Here is a 23882-nt window from a genome sequence, read left to right on the forward strand (position 1 = left end):
GTTTTGGCATCGCCAGCATTGTTTCCAGCCGCACATGAAATCTCCCCCAAGGTGTCTCCATGTCCAAAAGAACAAGCGCCAAGCTCCAGAGAAGAGCCCAACATACATGTGCTGGTTTTTTTCCAGCACCAGAGCAGACTCCAGCAGGTTGATACAAACACCCTGTCGTACCGGGGGCACTCATGCGTCAGCTCGTGTGTGCTCGGGGTTCAGCTGCTCTCCTTGTGCATCTTCCCCAGGAGGGAGCCCATGGTGCAAGCTGCCCCTGCTGCTCTTTCCCAGCCAGACGGAAGAGCTCATAATGGTCCCACTTCAGGGATAATTTCACTTGCAACCCTCCCCGCTGCTCCTAGGCAATCAGCAGAGGGGGAAGACAAAAGGGTGGAGTGAAATGAAGATGCTTTGGGATAAAATCAGTCCCCTGCATCTGTGCTTGTTTCATACCTTGGATCTGCCAGCTCTGACAATCGCCTTAATTTACATCAGTGCTAGACAGAAGATAATATGGCCAGTGAACTCTAGGAATAAAGCTTTTCTGATTCCCTTCTTCACAGGCTTGCATTGTCACATTAGTGTTAAGAAGCCAGTTGAAAAGGCCACGACGTCTTAACCGCTACGATAGAAATACTGCAGACATACGAATCCTAAGTGCTGCTTCTCCTTTTTTCTTTTGCTTTAGCTTGAAATGCATTCTAGCCATTGCTTCATGTTCTGATCAAATGCATGCAGAAAAGCTTGTGTTAGAAGCCTTTAATTACACGGCCTTACTGTTAAGAATACAGCCCGTAGCTGCTGGTACAGTGCTTGTCATGTACTGCTGAAATGTAATAAATGTGGTACCAGGGACCACACACACCTCAGCTCTCTGAGGACAGAAACCTCTAAACCTGGCATTTTGAATCATATGCCGAAATAATACTAGTATTTACTGTTTGCAGATCCTTCCCATACTGCCATCTTGTAGCTGAAGCTTTTAAAATTAATTGTAATTTGAAAGCAGCCTTCTCTTGCATTTACCTGAAACACTACCCAGTGTTGGGTTTTTAAACTGGGCACCTTGCAGTGGGAATCTCAAAGTGCTTAACTGTCTAAGGAACAAAATGTCTCTTTAAATATATGCTACTGAATTTGTATCTGCAATGCCAAAAATCTGTTTTATCTACTTCCAGAAATAAGCCATGAATTCAATCATTAGCCGAGCATGCTAAAGCCACACTTTGCAAGAATATATTCCCCTGTTACCACATCCACTTTTTGGATTTAGTCCCTTAACTGAAGATCTTCAAGATCTGAAGAGCTTCAGAGCTCGAAACTGAAGGTGCAGTTCTTAGTGATGGTGCAAGAAATAAGCAGGAAATAAGCATTAGACTTGTTGCCTAAAATGCCTCTAAATTGGTAGACAACTCCTCTCTGATCAGCCTCAGGGAAAGTCCAGTGACAAGCCTTTTGCTTTGGTCTGTGCCCCCTGTGTTCTCCTTGGTTTTGTTTTTAGCAGGAACTGGACTAGCCCCACATTATGCCAGGTGAGCTCTTTTTCAGGATTTGACAAGGACCGTAGTATTAAATCAGAATTTTAAGTGGAACTTTACTTGGAGATTTTGTTTCATAGAAAAGCCTGAAGGGTTTGAATTATTGCATTGAGGTCACTTGCATAGCTAATAGCATAGCTCAAATAAATCAATAATGCATTTTGAAATACTAAAAAAAAAAATAAAATTACTTTCCATTTTCAAGTTTAACAAAATGCTTCTTTTCAAGAAATTATTCAAGAAAAATGCAAGACTGCATGTTGGCACATGCCCAGAGTTGTGAATACTGACCTCTGTGAAAATTAAACCCATTTTAAAGTATTGTCTTGAACTGGAATTTCTGCTCAGACTCTGGAGTGCAGAGAGATCTGTGGAAAAATGTCCCTTGGCTTGAAGTGGCTTTTTGACTGTGCCCCTGTTAGCTGTGAAAAAGCTGGAATTTTTGGCAAGATATTTTTCGAGCCAAACAACTTCAGTTACTTGCTATTCATAATATAGTACTTCTCTGTCACTGCTTTGTGTCTAATTGCACCTGGTAACGTAAACACACCCAGTTTCTGAGCTGTGCAGAAGTACTTCTGCGTTGTTACATGATGCATAGGAAGAAAAAAAGGCTATTGGTCTTTAGCTGTGTACCTGTGATTCAATAAATCCCATGATGTATTAGAGGGAAACACTGCTTTAAAATGTCTTCTCTGTTTTTTACCTATTGATTCATAGAATTTTTCAAGGGCAAAAGAAGCCTTGAATCATCATTAGCTCTGATTTCTTCCATGCGGAGGCCCTGAGGTATCATCTTCTTGCCTGGCACTGAGCTCGGTAACTTTCCTCACCGCAGCATATCATCCCACCCAGCTTCGCGTTTCAGAAGCAGCCCCAGCCCTGGCATGGCCAGAGCTCCCGCCACCACGGGATGGGTGAGCGTGGAGCTCTGGTCCTCTGTGCGCTCTCATGGCACTGTCTGAAGCTTTGCAGAAGTGCAGCCATCCCTCAGGAAGCTGCTTACTTCGCTAGTATTGTAAGAAATAATACTAGCTGCCTTTATTTTGAATTCCAACACAGTTTTAAATTGCAGATGTTGTTGCATGTTATACCTTTTCCAGCTAGCTCAAAGATCTCTCTCATAGCTGGCATTTTCTCCCTGCAGAAATGGCATTTACCATGTAATCAGCTCACCTCCTGATCTCTTTTTCATAAGCTAAACAGATAGAGGTTCTCACATGTCTCACAGTGAGGATTTTCTTTCCAGCCCTAGAATATCTGTAAAATATCTGTGTTTTTCAATGTGCTTTTAGAAGGCAGAAAACAAAGTGTGCATAGCATTTTATTAATGATTTAACCAATATCCTGGAGAAGTAAAAATGGTATCCTTTGTATTTCAGCTTCACATGAAGAACCTGTCATTCAGGCAGTTCTGACATCTGTGTTTTAGAGACTCCCTGTTTTCCAGAAAATGTAGCCTGCATGCTTTATTCCGAAAGATGCAATCCTATGTTTAACTGTATAAAAGACGTTTGGTGTGGGTGACTCCAACTTACCCACCAGCCTGCCTCACTTTCTAATACTGGTTGCTCTTCACTGTAATTTACTGGTATTTCAGTTTTCCTGTCATCCATATGTTTTATTGCCTGGGATTTTAAAATAATTTTTAAATCTTTGGCAGTAATATTAAAAAGCATCAGTCCTCTGATGATCCCTAGGGAACGACACCCCAATGGTATTACAATTGCTCATTTACAGCTATGTTTGGAGAGCCCGCAATTAGCTGGATCTTAATGCATTTTTCATGTGTTTTATTAATATTGAAACATAGAGACAAATCTAATTAAATGTTTACCATTTAGCCAGTGCTTTGCATTTTAATTAAAGGAACAGAAAATGGACTAGCCAGCTGCACAGTTGCTTAGGCAGTCAGGTCTGTTCTCCTGGTGCAGACAGTCCAGGCTGTGATGTACCTTACCTGGGTGCAAGTGGGTTTGGAAGCATTATAGCTCAGTTTGACGTGCTCATCTCCGTATAGTATGTATTTGGTTGACGTGAGTCAGTGCTGGCTCCATTTTTTTTTGTCTTAATTGTCTCTGTTACACTGTCTTTGTGAGTTGCTTTCTCTAGATTAATCTGCTAGCCCATTGTCCCTGATAAATGACAGTTTGCCGGACCATGTTCTTCTGCAAGTTTTCTACATGCTAGCAAAAGGAGTAATACAATTTCTAAAAAGATACTTCTTTAACATATTACAAAAATGGGAACAATTTGGTAGAAATGTCTCTGTCAGCCTTGTGGATACATGTACATCCCTTTCAGCATACATAGTATATTCTTGTAGTGTGTTTCACAAAAAGCACAAGTTGATGTTTGCATGGGATTTTGTGTAAGTGATAAGCTTTGTTCTCCACTGAGTGTTAACAATCTGTGTTTGGAGCTGCTGGCAAGGGACGTAGGTGAATTTGTGTACAGCCATTTGTAGCAGCCACAGAACGAGGTCTGACGGGTAGCCAGCCCATTGATTTAATGTTCAGTAGTGGCCTTGTAATTCTTCACAGAGCACAGTAACTCATGTTTTGTACCAGTAGTCACATTATTAGAAAAGGATCATTTTTACACATAGCGACTTATCTGGAAATGTATACTCAGGTCAAACCATTGGGTATTTAATTCTGAAGTAACTACGTGATAGTTATGAAGAACAGGCATTCCTCAGATCCTTGCAATCTCTCCCAAAAGTCCCAACCATCCACCAGCTCTCAGTTACGCTGTGGTTAGTTTGTAAAAATGCTGCACATCTGCACACGGGCGTTTCCAGGTGGACCATCCCAAGCAGACTCCTGTGCAGGGCCAGTCCTGCTCCCACCGGGGAGCCACCCAGGTGAAGTGGGGAGCCCTGGATCAGAGTGGGGGGAGGATGGAATCCTTTCCCACAGTAAAACTCTCATGGGTTAGGAAAAAAATGAGGAAAGCTGCACACAGCATAGATATAAGTACATGGAAAGCTTTCCTTTAGACAGGTGGATGCTCCTGTAACAGGAGACAATGATGTGCAGACACTGAATACATGTAAATCAAACCCCAACCCTCAGCACCAAGACACAGGTGAGCTGACTGCATTCTGTCCCATTACTCCTTCAAGATACTTTGTGCTTTTTCAAAGCACAAGGATTGTGCTGTACGGAAGACTAGAGTAACAGCGGTATATTTATGCTGGAGAAAAGAGGGAAGTGACTAAGTCACGCTTAAAGCCAACTTGCAGAATAGCTAGTGTATCATTTCTGGTGTACATCTAAATTGGAAACGACCTATGGAGAAAATGGCATTCTAGAAAGTACGCGCTGAAGACATTTGTTATTGCAGTGTTTGTTAAATTATAACCTTTCATTGAGGTTATTACTTGAAGTTCAATTAACATTTTAAATGTATGTTTGGAGACTAGTGAACGGGCCCCGCGCAGACAGGTGGTCTCGGTAAAGAATACATTCCCTGCTGCCGGTGTTACCGTGGCAAAGCCAGGAGGAGAAGCTGTTCTTTCCAGTAAAAAGCCACAAATAACTAAACCATTTTGTGAAAGCTCCTTACGTGTGGGACACACTTCAAGGGCTTACAGCATTGCATTTTAGCACCAGTTTCACAGATATCTCAGTTGGAAAGAAAATTTGTATCAGAGCTGAATACAGGCAACCAGAAAGTCCCATAAGTGCCTTTTGTTCAGGATACGGGAAGCTTGCTTTTCCTACCATTAAGGAATCTCTAGTCAGGACAGAATTTATTTATTTACCTGGAACTGAACGACAAATACAGCAACTGATTTTAAAGAATAGTTTTTGCCAAGCATATGTAACTGAAAATGGAGGAATATGTGAAATCCAGTGATATAATTAATTTGTTTTGCATTAGTATGGCAAGCTGGACCGCTTGAAGTTTCCTGTAATGTTTTTCCTCAGCCCAGAACGGTGTGTTTTGAATAAAGGGAATCAGTTTCGTTTTCTAATAAGTACCGTCAGCCAGCATTTTCAGAAGGGATTTGTCAATTGGTGAATGCCCTTGAAACAGATTTGAAAGGCAGGCAGACGTGGCATTTAATGGAAATACGATGCTACTAACAGTGGAGTTCACTGAATAAAAAGTAAGTAACAAACACAAGTATACCTACCTAATACGATTAAATAATGCTATGAGGCACAGAACTCCTTAGGCTTGCCGTAGCCTAATCCAGGGATCTAGCAAGGGAATTGCTACAAATCCAGGGATCTTCAGGAGTCGTGCACACAGAAAGGAGGGCATGGAGAAAATCAGCATTAACAGCTTCTGAAGAACCTCTGACACGGGCATCTCTTTGCAGTGAAAAATATATTTTTCAAAAGATAAACAAAAACCACCCAACCCCAAAACCAACTCCTTCCTGCCAAAGTGCTGACCTTGTTTTGCTGAGTATCTCCAGCCCTTCTCATAGCAGTTACAGGGTGAAAGTCACCCAGCAAGTGGGTGGCACTAGTTCTGGCGCTACAGAATTTAGGTAGTGTTCCACATAGTAGAGTGTGGCAACTGTTGGTAAATGCTTATCTTTTAATGGCAGCCTGTGTATGTATAATGTATTACTGTATACCACCTGTTTATAAGCAGATTGTTGTTTAAGCAGTATATTGCACAAGGGAGAGATTTTCAGTTTAAATGAAAGTGTCGCTTTCTGTTATAAGCAACTCGCTTTATCACCAACACCAGTGTTTCTTCAAAGTAGGAAATAAACCCCAAATACTCCGAATATTTAAAATAGTCTAACTGAATGGTAATTGGCAGATTTGTAGTGAGTGGGTGGGTGGGTGGATTTGGTCTTTCACAGCAAGCTCCAGCTGCTCTAGCTAGCTGCCTTTGAAGAGCTGCTTAAAGAAAGAGGAAGAAAAGAAGGACTCTAAAATCAGTCGCTTAATTGCATCTACTGGTTCTTGAAGCTGCTGTGTGCCTCCCACCCTCCTGAAGATGTCTGTTCTTCAATGTGCAAGATGCGCGTCCAGCCACCAGCTCGTGGTGGGCTGGGTTGGTGCTGCTGCGCAGGGCAGGAGGGTCGGGGCATCGCTCAGTGGCCACGGTGGGTGTTACGTGGGGACTGGCCAGTCCTGACAGACTGTTCTGTTGCTTGCATAAAACACAAACCCACCCCAAGCCTTTATTGCTATCATAGATGCTTTTTTTTAAAAAAAAAGGATTTTGTTACACATGCCTGTCTTTGGTGGAAATTCTTAGAACTGTCACTAAGGTTCCTGTCCTGCTTTTGTGGTCAGCCTGGCTAAAGAGCTCTGGCCACTGCTCTGCTCAAACCCTGGGCTGTTTCAGGGGCTTCTCTCTGATCCCTTTGCACCTCCTGCAGGGAAGAGGACAGTGCTGAGGCTTCAAATGAAGCTGAGTGACTAGAAGGGAATTTTCTGTCTGCTAAGCAATGGACAAAGGTGTAGCAAGTGGGAAAGCAAAAAGGAAGAGTGTATTTTATGCCTCTGCGGTCCCGCACACTTTCTGTCCCTGTGTGTAGGATCTCCACATTCATACCTCCTTGGACTAGTACTGAAAGGAGCTTTCACATCTCAAAATCTTCTTTCTGGTCCTCTTGTGGGAACTTGTAATTTACTTTCAATAACTCATAAAGCTATAATCAGTGAAGTGTTCTGGCCTAGAGGAAATGTTGGGAATATTTGCAGACTAAGATACTTAATCCAGGGTTTTCAAGTGGTTTTATAAAAATTGCTACGTATGAAAACAACTTTATACCTAATTTATCGTATTACACCTCAATGATAGTCACAGAATGTCCACAGCATCACCTCTGTGAAGATCTCTGATAGCTGAAGATTATGCAGGAAACTGCAGTCTGAAATTTGTTTAAATAATTATTTTCATTTAATACTTTTGGACAGCGAACACTGAATCTAGATATCAGAGTATATGTCTAAGCATTGTTTTCCAACAGAGAAAGGGCATCTGTTGTCCAAATGTTGTTTTGTAATAATCAGTTTTGTTTCAAATAGCCAGAGATACATTTTGAATAAGCAATTACATTTGCATAAGCGTATTATGGTACTTAGCCAAAGTTTGTCTAAAACTGGACTCCAGATTTCACGGGAATGGGGAGTTCCTTTGTAGTATTTCTGCTTAATTGAATCAAAAGTTGTTAAAACATTAGCACACCTAACGCCACCCAGCTGGACTCTAGGAATATTACATGGCATCAAGGAAAAGTAAAATGAATTTTTAAAGCCACTTCAATTTCAACTTCTGATTTATTTTCTTTGAGGTTATTACTTTGTTTAAAAAACAAAAACTGTAGGCTCCTCTGTTCAAACTTTATTACTGCTCTGGCAGCATTACAGGAACTTTATTACAGGACATTATTTTGACTTACGTTAACACTGACTGACTTGATCTGTTTGACGGGTGGAGGAGCTGGTATTAAACAAGCACAAGAACAGCCCCAGCTTTGGCACTTTTCGGTGTGTCTTTGAGTTTGCTAAGAACCTCCTTTGAAAATCTCCTCTAACGGAGCTGAGATTTCTTGCCCAGTGTTACACATTTTGATTAAAAAACAAAACAAACAAACAAAACAAAACAAAAACCAAAACCACAACCCTGTATCTGCATCTTTCAGTTCTCAGCCAAGATTATGCACTGGGCAGTAAGTCTGCTGCTGTACCTGAGGACAGATATCTGGCATAAGATTTATTACAGGCACTGATATGGGTGCACATCTAATTGCTGTGTTCAGTAGGAGTCACTGCTGCTTGGCTTGTTTGTGGTTTTTAATTTCATGTGTTGTCACATCATGGACTGAAGCACCAAGGCTGAGAGCTGATGGGCAGCATCCCAGGGCAGGGAGGGGTGTGGGTGTTGCTGTGTTAGGCATTGCAATGGCTGCTGCTTAGATCAGAAATTCATGTACCTCAGGACACCCCAATGCAGAGGAGAAAGCCTGTTAAAATAGTACCTGCCTGGAGCAAACCAGGGGGAAATGCTGAAATGAATATAAAGGTATAGAAGATATTGGCTTTTTATGGTGTCTGTCTCCTGGGAATCTGCAGTGCTTATCTGCCTGCTGCCTTCCCCTCACAGACCTGTCTTCTGCTCATACTCAAATTTCTTCAATAAGACAGACTTTTTCCCCCTGTTATGAAATACATTACCAATTTAGGGGGTCCCCAGGATGTGGAGGAGCAGGGTTCAGTTTCCTACCTTGCCTTGCCTTTCCACCTCCTGGTGGAAACTGCCCCAGGTTGATCTGAGTTGGGGTCTTTTCTACTCCTTCTGTTGAAATTCTGAGTATTATGTAATCATCAGGTAAGATACAGAAATAGCCGTAGGAGCGTGGACTGTACTCCTTCTCCAGTGATCATAACCACTGAGCTGTGGGGCAAGAACACAAGAACGGTTGCATGGTGTGTCCAGCTCTCTATATTGAGGGCCAGTGAGCTCCCTATGTTGTTGGGAGGAATGGCTGCCTGCTCTGTCCTCTCCCCTTCCAGAGAACAGCCTGAAGACTCTTTCTTAGGTTCCTGTCCTGGGAGGCAAGAGTCTTCATCACAGGACACAAAGGAGAAAGTGGGATGTGTCACCCCACATCCTAGGTGACTGTTAACATCTAAAGATGGTGGAACATTGCCCTCTCCTCTTGCACAGAGAAAAGACAAAACGAGAGCTACTCCTGTATTTTGAAAGGCTCTGGGATTGTTGGGATCTGTGTGCTCTGAGGATGGTCCATGTGAGGGAGGGTATTTCATTTCTACTCCAGTGCAGACAGAGATCAAGCTGCTCTGCTGTTCAGGAACAGAGGTCCTGCTGCAGTGCACAAGGATGGGCAGTTATCTGTGGCTTACTGAAGGGTAATATATTTTTTTTAACAATATTGATTACAAGGAAACATTCCTGAGGGTTTATTGTTCTTGATGAGCCTGCAAGCAGCAGGTATGACTTGACCTGTCCTTTTAGCCTTCCGGCTGTGTCTCCCCATTTGCTCAGGATCCCGGTGTGTGTGTGTGTGTGTGTGTGTTCAGAAAGGCATTTGATGCTGATTGGAACTAATTCACCACCACAGTGGGAGAAATTCACTTACATTACTCTGTGCTAACAGCTCTAAGCAGTGATAATTAATAGCTCCTAAGTGCTTAATCAGTGTAAAGTTTTAGACTATGTCATATGTGAAGTTTTTTATTTTGTGTGGATGACTAAACCCCCAATTAATGCATCGAGTCATACAGCCTTACCAGAGCTGTCTGTTCCAGGCAGAGAAAAATAGCCAGTGTCTTCATTACCCCCGCAGGTCCCTTTCTATAGTCATTACTATGGCCTGAAGACATTTTTCTATAGCAGCTGAAGTAACATTACAGTGAGCTTCCTATCAGCTCAGAGCTGTCAGCAATAGATATGAATCCACCAGCCTGAGCCCGTTCGGTGCTGCTGACATGCTCTTCTTGACTTTCCATTTATTCCTTTACCTCTGGTGACCAATCTTTCTTAAAATCAAAACTGTCTGCCACTAGAGTATCTAGCGATACTCTGTAATTTCACAGTTCTCAGCAGATCCCTGGTCCCTGTGTGCACACAAGGGTTTTCTCCATCCCACATTACTCAAGGAAATGCATCTCCCTTTGGTATTCAGTTTTTGTTTTCTTCAGTGCTGGCTCCATTTTATCTCTGTTCCCTGTCCCCACTCTTACTCGCACTGGCCCTGTATCTCTCTCTATGCCTGTCTTTCAGGGCATATCTCTTGGATTGTTTTCATTTCCCAGACCTATTTCCCATGCCACCTTCTTTTCAGCTGCCTCTGCCCATGTCCCTCTCCATTTGTGTATGTCTCTCTTCTTATCTGCTGAAGAAGATGAGGGAAAGATAGACGTATTGAATGGCACAGTCGGAAGTCCCCATTGGATGTGAACGTTAGGCGGAGTTTGTTTTCACTGTTATTGAGCCCCAGCCGTCCCTGTATGCAGGATACACATGCTCGGTAGTAAGGGGCTGGGTGCTAGAAATCTTTGTCTTATGGATAATGGTGGCATCCACAAAAGCTGCTGTGGTTTTCCACAGTATAAGTATTCATCACTGATGAACACTATGTGAGCTTTCACTGTAAAGGAATCCCATTAATATTGGTGCAGGGTACTTCTATGGGGCATGGAGGCTTCGGGGTAGAAGCAACAATACAGGTATGAGGTGGAAAGGTCAGTTAAGTGCTGCCATTTACTGCGACAGAAGTAACAAAATCAGTGCAGGTACAGCTCATTAAAGGAAAGCTTGAATTTTATGGGACTAATCCCATGTTGGAAAACTATCTGGCGGTACATCCCAAGGTGAACTCATTTAACATCAGTGGAAGCAACACAGTTTGATAGCAATAGAGGAATTGACCCTTGGATTACTATATCCCATAATGCTTCTACAAAGAAGAAGAGAAAATGAGCACTAGATATTTCCATAAGATGCTTTCTTCTTTCACAGAAAGTTTTACTTTCTCTTGCAACATGTGTCTTTCCTGCCATGAAGAAATGAAATCCTGAAAAGTGTGACTCTCTGTTAGGTAATTAACTTCCAATCAATAGAGGAGATCTGAAGGCCAGCACAGGGCTGGTAGAAAATACAAAATGATTTTTACTTAACAAAGAAGTGTGAATGAATGAATGAATGAATGTGTGACAATAGGAGTAGTCAGACAAGGACACAGAAAGCATTACAGCCTGATAAAGGCAGAACAATCCATCACAACAATAGTATATTTAATTCTTGTTAATGCTGTGGTGCAGTGTTTGAATTATATTTTGATTTTGTTATCTCTTCGTACATAAAACTGAGGAGTTTTAGCTGCCTGGAAGAGCAATGTGCAAGTGTATTTAAACCTTTTGTCCCATCTAAGCAATGATCAGAAGAGACTGGGACTCTTACTGCAGGGTGTACCTGGAGCTTCTTGGACCTTTGGACTAGTTTTGTCTAGAAACACCTACATGGCATTTAGTGTTTTTGCAGGAGTGAATATGTTAGGTGAAGGATGAGTTTATAAATAGTTTCCAGAAGCCAATGAATGATTTATAGATATTTCAATATTTAATCAATTATTTTAGACTGTTAGATAAGTAAAGAGGTCGCTTATAACCATGGCTTGTAACCATCAAAGCCACTTTATTTTGGCTGTGTTTATTCATACTTCAGTATCAGTGTGTTGCAGATATCTAACATTTATTAATGATTTATTAACCTGGTAGAAACCATCTGTAAATGCAAGCTTTGTGCAAAGTGAGACCATTTCTTTGGTTATTTCTGCTTTCCTTCTCCCACTGAGAGAGGTCTGCTTGAGGTAGCTGGCACAGCTGATGGGGAAGCAGCAATGTTTCTTCTCTGTACTACACAGAGCTTAGAGCTAAGAGGAGCACTTCATTTTTCTTGTCTTGTCAGTAACTTAATCCTTTGTGGTTTTACTGTTCCTGAAATAATAAAGTCAGTCTGGAGCCAAAGGAAAGCCCTTCTCAATTCTCAGGAAAGCACAAGGATGAAGTAACCTTGGTCTTTCCCAAGCTAGTGAGCAAATGTTTTCTGCTGGTGACTTTCCCTGGCTGGGAGAGCAGAAGCATCTCCTGCAAATAAAACTCCACCCTGGAAGTCACAGCAGTGGTATTCTGCACCAGAGTCCATAATGAAGATCTGTTTGGCTAAAAGAAGATGTGTCCAGGAGATGAGCCATTGGTTTTCTGCATGGAATTTGACAAAGCAAAATTAATTCTCATGTTCCAGTGGGAATCTGTCCTTTCTAAACTCAGATTATGTAAGTCTCCTTTTAACTCCTTCCCTTCTCCTCTGCAATCAAATGAATAAAATTACATCGTGTATGCAAAACAATGCTACTGCTCCAGAGCAGAAGCGTACTCTAGTGTCACATCTGTAATAAGACAGGAGACTTTTCCATGTTCTTGCTCTCCGTATCTTACTTAGAAAAGAAAAAAAAAAAAAAAAACCACACACTTTTTGCTTATTTGCCTTCACTAATGTGCAAGAATTAAGTGAATGGGCAAGTTAGAGGCCTGCAGAATGTTGTTGGGTTTTTTTTTTTTGGGGGGGGGGAGAGGGGCAAATCCCAGCTAATTCTTGAATCACTGTTTGATAGTAATAAGACTATATTTGAGTAGCTGTTAGAGATGGGCTGTTTCTCCATGGCTGGGCATTCCTAGGTCCCACTGACTACCACCAGGACTTTAGGACACTCAGCACCTTTTGACATCGAGAACCAGTGGAGGATATCACAGGCAGGAGTTCGAAGCCTTTACACTGCTGCATCAAAACAAAAGGAAGAACACTTCTGCAGTTTCATAGTTTGCCCTTTCTTCATTAGTTTCTTCCTTCAGCTCTTAGCACTGTATTTTGGAGAGTCTTGGAATATTTTAGAGAAACAAGGGATAGCAGGATTAATTTATTTTATGCCAAGAATTGTTTGATTTTTTTTCTGAAATCTGTTGTCTCACTACAATCTAAAAATCATAAGAAACATATACAGAAAGATCTGTGAGTAGTAGTGTATTTATTTCAAGGACCTCATCAGTCTCAGGGCCAATAGATTTAAGCCTAACATATAGATCGAATCGTGAGACATTTCCCTCACATGAATACTGCTTATGCTTCTGGCTACTTATGCTGACTTCCATGGGACTATTTTTGCAATAGATTTACAAAGCTGATCTTTAATGGGTAGCAATCTGTCCTTATTACAGTGGGGAAAACCAGGTGAAATACTGAGTTAAGTGAGGGCAGAATCTGGACCAGTTCATACTGAGAGAAAAGAAAGTTATTTTTCTTTTTAAACAAACCAATACAGACACACTATTTGGAGGGAATTTGGGTTTTTGTTTTTAATTCTTGGTATATTTGACCTTCAAAAGCACATGTAACAATGAAGTTCAGAGGTGTGCTGCCCACAAACTCAGCTCCTTGTGTCTGAGAAAAGTGAAAACAATGAAGCAGATACTCTGAGTTCCCAATGAGAAAAAAGAAAACTGGTAGGGGTTTTTTTTGCTATATTGTTAAATCTCTCTATTTAAATGCAAATGATCATCTGACACTGCCAAACAAAGTCAGGTACCAGGAAGCAGACATGCAAGTTAAGGAAAAAAAAAAAAGTTTTAAATGATTTTTGAAGATTCTGGGTTGTTTTTATTTCCAGGAGGAGTGGAGTTGGCTGAATAAATTTTTGGTTGTGTACCAAGGGTCAGCTCAGCACCCAGGAGTTTCAAATATGAAGATTTTTATTTTAAGTGTACCTTTTGCAGAAGTGTGGGTGGCCTCTCTAGTTAGAGATCACTTGGAGGGGTTTTTGAAGCTGCTTCTGTGTTGTCTCACAGCACGTACTGCAGTGGAAAGCCCCTTGCCTTTGGAAGCTGGTAGAATTCAGGGACAGAAAGAGGAAGAAACAGCCAAGCCGGTGCCTTGTTCTGCCTCAGGATTATGTGGTGACAAGTGATCTGTGCAGTGCTTTATACTGCGTCTAGCTGCAAGATTTCTGGCTTTCTCCCTAAACCTGAGACCCCTTAAACTAGGCAGGCATGAGATTTGATCACCAAGGAAGGATCCTGCAAGAGGAGGCTCTGTTGCCCATGGGTTATCATTGCACCTTGTCTCCTTCCCACTTCTTCTATTGGTCAGGGATAGCCAGTTTATAAAATGCACTTCCTTGGTATAATTTTTATTCAATTAGGTAAGTACCAAATCCAACAACTGAGTCTCCTCTGTTAAAATTCTTCCTTTAATTTGCTGTTTACCCCACCTTCTTTTTAAACTTCCGTTCTTATAAATCAATATGGATGTATTTGCTTTCTGCACAGGGTTCCAATAGGCTCTTAATAATAATCATAATAATCATTATTACTGATTAAAGTTGCATTATTCATGCCAGATGGAGTCCCCTCCCTGCCAGCCAGAATTAGTTTGCATTATGTAGTTATAGTACATTTGTGATCTAAATAAACAGATGGCAGAATGTGACAGCAAATTATGTGTTGGTGATGTCAGCAACAACACTTCCCAAGTGGAATTGCTTTAAACGAATATGCATGAAGCAAGGAGCTTGTAGTTTTAACAAGGTAGTTGGCATAGAGTGTGGTAACTACCATCCCACATCATCAGCAGAGCCATGAATGCTGTGTGAGTGCTGGGGGAAGAGCTTTGAAACAGCAGTGAGAGAAAGTCTGACTTTGCACAACTGTCCCAGTAGGTTTTTCAGCTGTATGATGTCTCGTAGGTATAAGCACACCTCTACCAGAGGAGCAGTGTTTTCTTTTGGGGTGATCCAGCCTTTGCTGAGCGACATTTTGTGTTTTCTCCAACTTTGTCTCCCATCGGGGTGTGTGAGAAGTATTTGATTTAGTGTAATGGAGCAGCGTTAACAGCAGTTGCTGTTAATACAGGATTGAAAGGCAAGCTTCTGGATCAGGTTCAAAGGGGAAGTTTGCTTAATAGAATCTCAGCAGTGTTCAGTGATGAATAAAAGTTTAATCAAAGATGAGGTTACTTTCCTGTAGTCAAAAGAGCAGCAGTAAGAACTGCCCATATTCTTTGTCGATGCTGCTGTTGGGTTTCTCAGTTTGTTCCTTCAGGTCAGGCTGGGTGCAAAGGGCTCGGCTGCCCACCCCTCGGGCACTGCCGGCCCAGCGGTTCAGCACCTGGGGCTCAGGCTGCAGCAAGGCAGGATCGCCAGGCGCGCCCTGGGAGCGTTCAGCATTTGGGAGAGAGAGGCACTAAGAGCAGGACTGTGGCTGAGCTCTGGCCACCTCTGGATGGGAGCTGTGGAATGAGGTCTCTGTTCGCTCACAGGCACAACTGTCTCAGGACTGTCCACGTGTTTGCTCAAATCATATAAGATGCAGCCAGAGGAGAACGTGCCAGTCCTGCCTGCTTTCCATTTCCCTGCACAGTGGTCAGCATTTAGCTGTGAAACGGGAGATGTGAACTCCCTCTTACTCCATGTGAGTTCCAGTTGCTAACCACTAGGTAGTTCATAACAGTTTATAAAAGCTGCCATTGCTAACTCTTTTCACCTTCATCTGTATTTTACAGTGAAAGCACTTACAGTTCCTTTTCTCTTGAGGGACTAAACCTGTCAGCATGTGGAAGGATGACGTAGGAGTAGTTACATTTATACAGTCCTAAAATTACATTCGGCCCTTTGAAGGCAACCATGAGGTTGATGTGGCCCCCACTGAAAATGAGTTTGACACCCCTGAATGTCCAGCATCACCTCTATGTTCTGAAGGAACACAAGGTTCCTTCAGAAGCACAACCACAGGCAACTAGAGCATCAGCAGTCCGAAAAGCAAAGGTCCTGTGAGCTTTGCTGTCACTGGGGTTAAGTGGTTGCACAGGGCACGTTTCCTTCACCATGATAGTGGACATGAAGTCTATGCAAGGTTTTGGGGGTGGGGGTGGCTTTTAATCAAAGGCACTGAGTATATCACCTCATTGTTCAGATGAGATAGATAGATAGATAGACAGACAGACAGATAGATAGATAATCCTCTCCAGCACAGGCATCCCTTCTCCTGTGGGTCTGTGGAAAAAGTGGATCTTACCTAAAATGTAAAGAGCAATAGTAATAGCACTTGAGTGATGAAATAGTTCCTCAGTCCTCCAGGCTTGTTTGTCTTTGTTTTGTTTTAAAATGTCCCAGTCAGTGTACATAGCAGGTAGGTATTTAGGGTATAAAGCACTTTGGTAAGTACCCATATTTGATATATGTTGGACATCAATTCTAGCTATTTGTCTGGGCCTTTTTTGCAGGCACTATTTCAACCTTGGTAAAGCATAAAACCCCTCCAAAGGCAAGATGGACCATCCTCCTCAGCAGTTGCTGGCTGAATGTTGAAGAAATGAAAGTAAGCTACATTTCTAATCTCTCTGTCTGTCTGTCTGTCCTGCAGGTGGTCGATGCCACAAGTCCTGCACAGGCCGATGCTGGGGACCCACAGAGAATCACTGCCAGACCTGTAAGTGTGCAACACTGTGGGCAACAAAGGCCTGAAAAAAAGATGTAATAGGGATCCTATATTTTGTTTGTTTGTTTGTTTTTAATTGTGAAAGGATACTAGAAATTCTGATTACAGTATAATTCTAAATTATTTCAAGGGTTTTTCAGGATGTTTTTACTGACAGGTGATTGGGCTTTTTCCACCTATGTGAATTTACGTTTTTCTTTCCTCCTTTGTGCTTTCTAAAAATACTTAAGCTGACTTGAATTTTCTTGCCGGCAACATGGAACATGGCTCCTGAGAATACTGATGGTTATTTTGGAACATACTGAAATGAATACTACAGGAATAAACTACAAGGTGGATTTGGAGATCTTTAATGACAGCCTGACACTGCAAAGTTCCTAATGTCAAAATACTCTGTTAATTTCAGTGGAAGCTTGGGAATATTGGTTATCTTGCAGAATTGTTCTCTTTTAAATAACTCAGAATGTATTTGAGTTGTACTTAAAGAGAGAATGATTTTTTTTATTTTTTTTTTCTGTGAAGGAAGTAGTAAGTGAAGGGTTGTTCACAATGTCTGTCCTTTTGAATTTAGGTAGCATTAAAATAAATTTAAAAGGATTATATTGAAAGAGTTTCTTCCTAATGTGCTTTCAGCTCCTTCAGAGAGGCACTAAAGAGCTAGAAGTGCAGTCACAACATTAGCAAATACAAAAGATGAGAAAATTGAGAGCTGTCTTTCCTACAAGTTTTTTCTTTTTTTCCTCCTTATGAGAATAGAGCTATCCTTTTCCTTTCCTTTATTTGAAATTTAGGAGAGTGGAAATGGTTTGTGTTTACTGGAGTCACTCTTCCCAGGAAATGAAATGGTTGCCGATATCTCCCCAAGTGAGCGCTGCTCTAGCTTGTGCTTCTTCCCTTGGCTGAGCTGTAGATAGGAAGAAGGGATTGTGGCAAATTAACCACTATCAGGCGAGCACACTGACTAACTCTCTGAACTGGTGATAGCCTGATGTCTTCTGCCTCTTTTGTTGGAAATATTAGGAACAGTGCAACTCTGTCCTTTTTTTTATTATTACATTTTTTCCTTTTTTCTTTTTTAACTGTTTGGAGCAAGAGATAAGAGGAAATTAGAAAGGGCAGACAGCTTGACATGAACAGCAGCAAATCCAAACTGACCTCCCATCCGTGGCAAAGCGAGGGGCACAGATGACAGAGCTGCGCAGCTGCAGCGGCTCCGCCACCCTGCCGGGCGATGCTTTTCCATCAGGAGCAGCAACTGATGTTGCTGGCAAAGCTGGTGACAGTCACAGCTCCACTGAAGTTCATATGTGCTTACATGAATGTTACTGTTTTGTATTGAGCTTTATTTGCAGGTGTAATTCAAAATGCTTTAGGACAGGTTGTAGGAATAACTGTATAACAAACCAGGTACAGTGATGCTAAGCAGATTCTTCTTTATGTGAATCGAGGTAGTACATCTCCTTCCTTTGCTGGCAGTCTTTATGAAAGCCCCAAGGAAGTCAGTGCTCAGGAAGCCCCCTTACATCAAGGTTTTGTGTTAAAGTAGATAATGGAAAGGGAATTAAACCCTAGCTGATCAAATTATTTTATATCATGGCTAGCTTAGAATTAATTAATGCTTGCTCTTTCTCTGTCCTAATGAGAGATCTGTTTATCTATATTAAAACACCTAACTCTGTAAGAACCTGGGTAATTCATCCCAACTTGACAAGACTTATTCAGGCCTTATGTGGCTAGTTTATCTGAGAATACTGTAAAACCTTGGCACTTATATAAGGACGATATGATGCTGGCTCAGGCCTTGGCTCCAGCCTTATCTAAAGCTGGAAAGTCCAAGTGGACGCGGTGTGGCTGCAGAAGTCCATGTGGCAGGATCCGCTCCCACGGTCTCAACCTCTACAAAGCACTGCTCTCCGATAAGTGAACTGATTTGGGGGATTAATGTACTAATACCAGAGAGAGAAAAACTTATCTGCAGTGCTAGGAAGTCAGAAGCTTAGCAGAGCTGCACGGCAGGTTTGCTCCAGGAGTGACAGCTGTCTCTGCACAGTGACTGCCCTCTCGAATCCAAACACTGGGGACAGGCTAAGGCACGACCGTGCATTTAAAATAATAAACTATGGAAAGACATATGCCATCTAAGTTCCAGGGAGATACACAGATCACATATTTCTAATTTGAAATAGCTGCTCTACGCCCTTTTAGCTTTGATCACACTCTGCAGCCTCTTATTGTCAGGGACAGGAGTTAATTTTATATTGTATATTTCCTCTTTGCCTCCTGACCTTGATGCACATTGATTAAACAGCAGCATTTAAGAAAAAGACTGAATATTAGGCTGGCAATGGGCATTTCTTCATTGCACTTTCTCAAAATGTGTTTTTCTGCAAACTGTTTGAAGCCAAGAATATGAGACTACAAACATAAAAATGCAAGTGGTGCTGTGCTTTTCCTGCCTTCATTTCTGACTTTAAAAAGCATGCCTGGCTTTCAGGCTCATAAATGTTATTCTTAGATACAAGCTGGAGATAGGATGAATGGTATCACAAACATAGCATATACCTTAACCTGGTCACCTTGGAGATGCACGTCCTTCAAAGGCCTGTAGGAAAGCACTTCAGTAGGACTACATCCTCATGTCGAACTATTTTGTTCCTAGAAACAACTCAGAGGTACATCTGCATTTTAATATTTTCATTTTTTTTTATTGAGTCACTGAAGCGAAAAATTCTAATGAGCCCCCCTCCCAAGATAAGATTTAAATTATTTTCCTGGGAAAGGATAAAAAATGAAAGATCTTAATCCGTGTCTTTCATTTCAAATTACAAAAAAATCAAAATCCTTTTGTTTTTCTTTTGCTTGAATATCATCTACCTAGCTGCTTCTTATGTTGCCTTGCAGCAACGTTTCTCTGTACTTCTAACCCTATCTGAAACACCACCTGCATCTAACTCTGTCCTAATGTCTCTCTAAACGTGACAAGAAAATTTACGTCTTTAAGGAGTCAATTAATAGGAAATTTAAAATAAGCTGTTCTCTTAAGAGGTAGAGAAGATGTAATTTTAGAGTACTGCTTTATGCAGTTAACAATCCATTTTTTCTTTTACAATTAAAATATCAGTAAATATTAATATTGAACATTTAAATGCTAGGAGATATTTTTTGTTTCAGTGTTAGGAAAAGCCTATGTGGAAATACTTTTTAAAATTATCTATTTTTCAAAGAGTATTGGGCACCCACTAAATAAAAAAAAATCACCAACCAAGAAAACCAAAACAAACACCCAGAAGAACAAATGCTTTTGGAAGTTCCTAATCAAATTTGAAAATCTATGGTTAAGTTGTTACTCTTTTTGCTGTTGGTGTCTGCTAAGAGTTTGATTTTTTAATTTTTTTTTTTTTACTTTTCATAGTAGAAGACATTGAAAATTTTACTAATTGAATGTATTATATTATTAAAACAACACATTATGCACTTTGTTCTAGAGGAATGTCATTGAAACAAAAGAAAAAAATCAAAATATAGGCCCAACTAAGGGAATGCAAAAAGGGCAAGTGGCATTTAAATCAAACCCGAGACATAAACATTCAGCAGATGTAAAATGTTCCATGACTGTGTATGCATAGAGGAGTTTGGCCTGAGCTGATGTTGCTGGGAAGAAGAAGGTGCCGATGCAGTAAGGACCCAATTAGAGCAGCAAAAGCCAAGCGGGAGCCTGGTGGGAGAGACAGAAAAAGCTGAACCAGCAGCTCAGATCAATCAGGGTAACCCAGCATTTTTGCTTGGAGCCAGCATCTTTAATGAAAATCCTTGTAGTTCTCTAATAACTTTGCATGTTCATAAGACTTTTTCATTGATTTAGTTACTTCTAATTTTTTCCTTCATAGATTTGTAGTGCCCTGACATAATTAAAGATTAAGGGAAACAATAAGAGAGGCTGATTAATTGCACACATATATGAAGTGTGTTTTACACCCCATCCCAAACATAGCTTTCTGCTATATTGCAGTGAAATATTGGTAGACATTGGCGGTCAGTGTTCTGTGCTCCCCAGAAACCTGTCTCAGCACACAGCACGTTTTTTAAAGACGCTGGTGTTTGCCACTGTCCTTTGCTGTCCCGGCCCCAACTGTGACACTTCTGTGCAGCCAAACCTCAGCTTCCTTGGGATCCCACAAAGGATCAATAGGCATCAGGATGGAAAGTTGTGCTGACCCTCAAGAGTCTGATTTGAAACTTGGGGCTTCAGCTGTGACTAGCGAAGGCTTTCTTCGCACTTATGTTGGGTGAAGAAATTATTTTCTGGCACCTAAAATGACTCTGGGGTCCCAGACCAGAACTCGTGGATCTCACATGTGTTTCCGGGCTGCAAGAAGGACGTAATGTGAGAGCTCCTGATCACCCTTGTCCACCAGCTCGAGCCACGTGTCCCCTCTAGGAGCCACCCACCAACATTCACTCTTCTGGATAGGTCTTGAGCCACAACTAGAAAATCCATTGATTGCATTTGGAGGAAAGTTATGTGGAAAAGCTTGCCACCTTTTAAGCCCCTGCAGCTAGGTACCTTTTCTATAGGGTTACCTCACGATAATGATTGCAGGAACTGTTGAATTATGTTTATTGGAATTTGAACAATCAGATGGTTTCACGACTTCAAACAACACATAGTATTGTCTTGTATTTGTTTTGCTTTGGGGAAAACCCTTCGTTCCAAACAGTCTTCAACAGCAGTCCTTAAAAACATCCAGAGCCTGATAATCTCTTTTCTGTCTTGCTGTGTGATGCCACTGAAGACATCTGACAGGTCCTCCAGTGAGTGGCCTCTCAGTGGCAGTCGTAATGCAAATACTGCATGCAGTGAACCAGAAGATAAATAGAGTACGTTGTGGCCTTTTCCTAGAATGAAGTGTTGGCATTTCTCTTGGCATTGTTTGCTTCCCCAGTAAAATAAACAATTACAGCAGAACAGTGACAAGCCTTTGCTGTAATTGTAAATTTTGCAAACCACTTTATAATTTTCTAGTCCTCAGGAAAACTCAGAATGTTCCGTATCCTGAGCAGCGTGGTAGAGGCCCTCATTAAGCTGGTGCATAATCGTAAGAAGAGTGTGCTTTTGGAGGCACTCTAAGTATTTTGCTGAAAAGGGGGCCCAGCTCAGCCCTCGTGCGGGGAATACTTGTTTGTTTTCAAAAAAGACAACTTACTCTGGAATAAATTTTTGTAGTCTCTTAAGAAGTTAGTAATTTATTTATTTTTTAAAAAAGGGACAAGCCTTATGGTGGGGCTCTAGCAGAGGGTAAATAATTTAGTCAGTAAATTTGTCAGATGTGTTGCTGTTGTTGGAGCTGGTTGCGCAGCGCTGTTTAAACTGCCCAGCCTGGGGAAGAGCTGTTACCTGCAGCTCAGTGGGAAAAGCTGCAGCAGGGCCCCGCTCCCTCCAGGCAGCGGATTCCCCCCCTCAGGGCTGGGATGGATTCCCAGTACCTCTTGCAGCCGATGCTCTGGGACATGCTGCTGGGCCTTGGCCTCTTTGCCCTTTTAAAAGTCTGCCAGGAAACCTCCTCCACAGGGAAACAATGGTTATATAGTCACAGCGGACATCTTGACCTGCTCCTAACAGCAGCGGGCACTGAGGTAAATACATTGTAATTGGATTAATTAGGTGGTTTGTACCAATTGTCTGCAATTAGTGCTTTACTCCAAAACTTCCCAGGTTTAAGCAAAATGTTAAATTGCTGTGGAGCAATGGTGAGGAATGCGTTTTAGCAGCGTTCTGCCAGCAAGCAGCCGGGGTGTGGTATCATGACGTCTTTTCCTGTTTGTAGAGGTGTTGATTGTATCCACCTGAAATATGGCTCCTTGGTGGTGCAATTAAAAAAAAAAAAGGAAGAAAGAAAAAAGGAAATATGCTGCTGGTGCACTTTTTTAGGCTGATAGCAGCGGGGGCCTCTGGTAAACAGGGCCCTCCTTCAAGTCAGGGTGACTGGGCTTCACACCCCTGGGAGGTGAAAGCAAATAGTGTCTGCTCCGGTGCAAATCAAGGTGCTATGGACCAGTTTCGGAACAGGCAACAAACAATATGCAATCACTGCCTAAATGAGATCTTCATTAATTTTCATGAGATGAGACTGTCTGTCAGCTGATGGTGTGGTGGTGGCAGACTGAGACATGAGTGTTTTGCTTAACATATGACACTGTTTTATATTTCTGTCCTAGTGTTTATCAATACTGTTACTTAAATAAACAAATACTTTTGATCTGTTTCTCTAGCAGTGTTGACAGCAAGTGCATTTACAGAAATTCCCCTCATTTCTTAAATCAGATTGCATAAAGCACTAAAGTGTTTTCTGTCTGGGGGTTTGCCTCTGGTATCAGCAACATGGAATGACTCTAAAAGTGCATTGCTTTATTCCGTAGATTATAAACGATGATTCTTCATTGGTTATTTATATTTTTATGTACTAAATACATACTTTGTATATCAAGAAGCTCTGGTATTACCTTAAGTATTTCCAGAAAGTTGTGGAGGGAATTTGGATTGGAAAGTAATTATAAAGGAGTTACTGATACATTAAATAGTAGAACTGAGCAGAAAGTTGGGTGGAATTTTGCATTCTGTGTCTTCTTGAAAAGTGTTTTCCATAGAGAATTAATTAGATGTTTTTAACAAAATAAATGGTAAAGGTTAATTACAGAAGTGCGACAACCCTGTTTTTATCAAAAGACAGCTGACAGCACAGCTTCCTGGCATTCTCTAGGCAGTGGTTGGTACAGTCCTGTGGATAATATTAATTTATTTTTCCATGAAATAAAGATAGAAGCTATAGCTGAGTGAGAGGAAGAAGATGCTCCACTTATTGACCATTCTTTGCACAAGACTAAGCCCTGAGGTACAGTAGTGTGGTACCACTTAAACCATCGTGCTTCACAGTTGGTAGAATATAGTTGTTCCCCTGAGAATGAAGACTGGATTGTGTTATTTAGGAAACGTAACTGGTGTTTCCAAATGTGTTCCAATCTGCAGGTTGTATTCTGTTCTATTATCTCCTTTCCTATTTGTCAAATTGATTACCGTCGAGAACAGCATTTGGCTCTGAGATTGTTGCTGTTCTTCGTGGAGGGAAAATTCACAAAGAACTGGTGGGCTTTTCTGTTATTTTGTAGGTTGTAGTTTTTTATATGTGTGTTTTAGTTTTTGTTTGGTTGGTTTTTCTTCCCCCCACATCCTTCCATCAACCGTTTACAAAAACTAATAATCTGAAAATAATATTCCACCTGAATTTCTGAAAGGTAAGAGCAAACACTTTAAAAATTTTTCCTCTGCAGTCCTTGAGCAACACCTGTTTTCCTAAAGAGAGTA

The 23882-nt window shown here is 41.4% G+C and overlaps 1 protein-coding gene across 4 annotated transcripts in view; it reads left to right on the forward strand.

Annotated features, from left to right (window-relative positions):
* Window positions 1-23882, forward strand: part of ERBB4 (erb-b2 receptor tyrosine kinase 4) — a gene marked incomplete at its 3' end in the record, with an annotated part of 614339 nt that overhangs the window by 422645 nt on the left and 167812 nt on the right. For all 4 annotated transcript variants that reach the window (XM_082056775.1, XM_082056772.1, XM_082056773.1 and 1 more), the window contains exon 5: window positions 16448-16513. In XM_082056775.1, the coding sequence (XP_081912901.1) occupies window positions 16448-16513 (66 nt within the window). The remainder of the gene's footprint in view (window positions 1-16447; window positions 16514-23882) is intronic.

The sequence above is a fragment of the Streptopelia decaocto genome (genome assembly GCF_964273445.1).
Source record: "Streptopelia decaocto genome assembly, chromosome: 6".
Lineage (NCBI taxonomy): Eukaryota > Metazoa > Chordata > Aves > Columbiformes > Columbidae > Streptopelia > Streptopelia decaocto.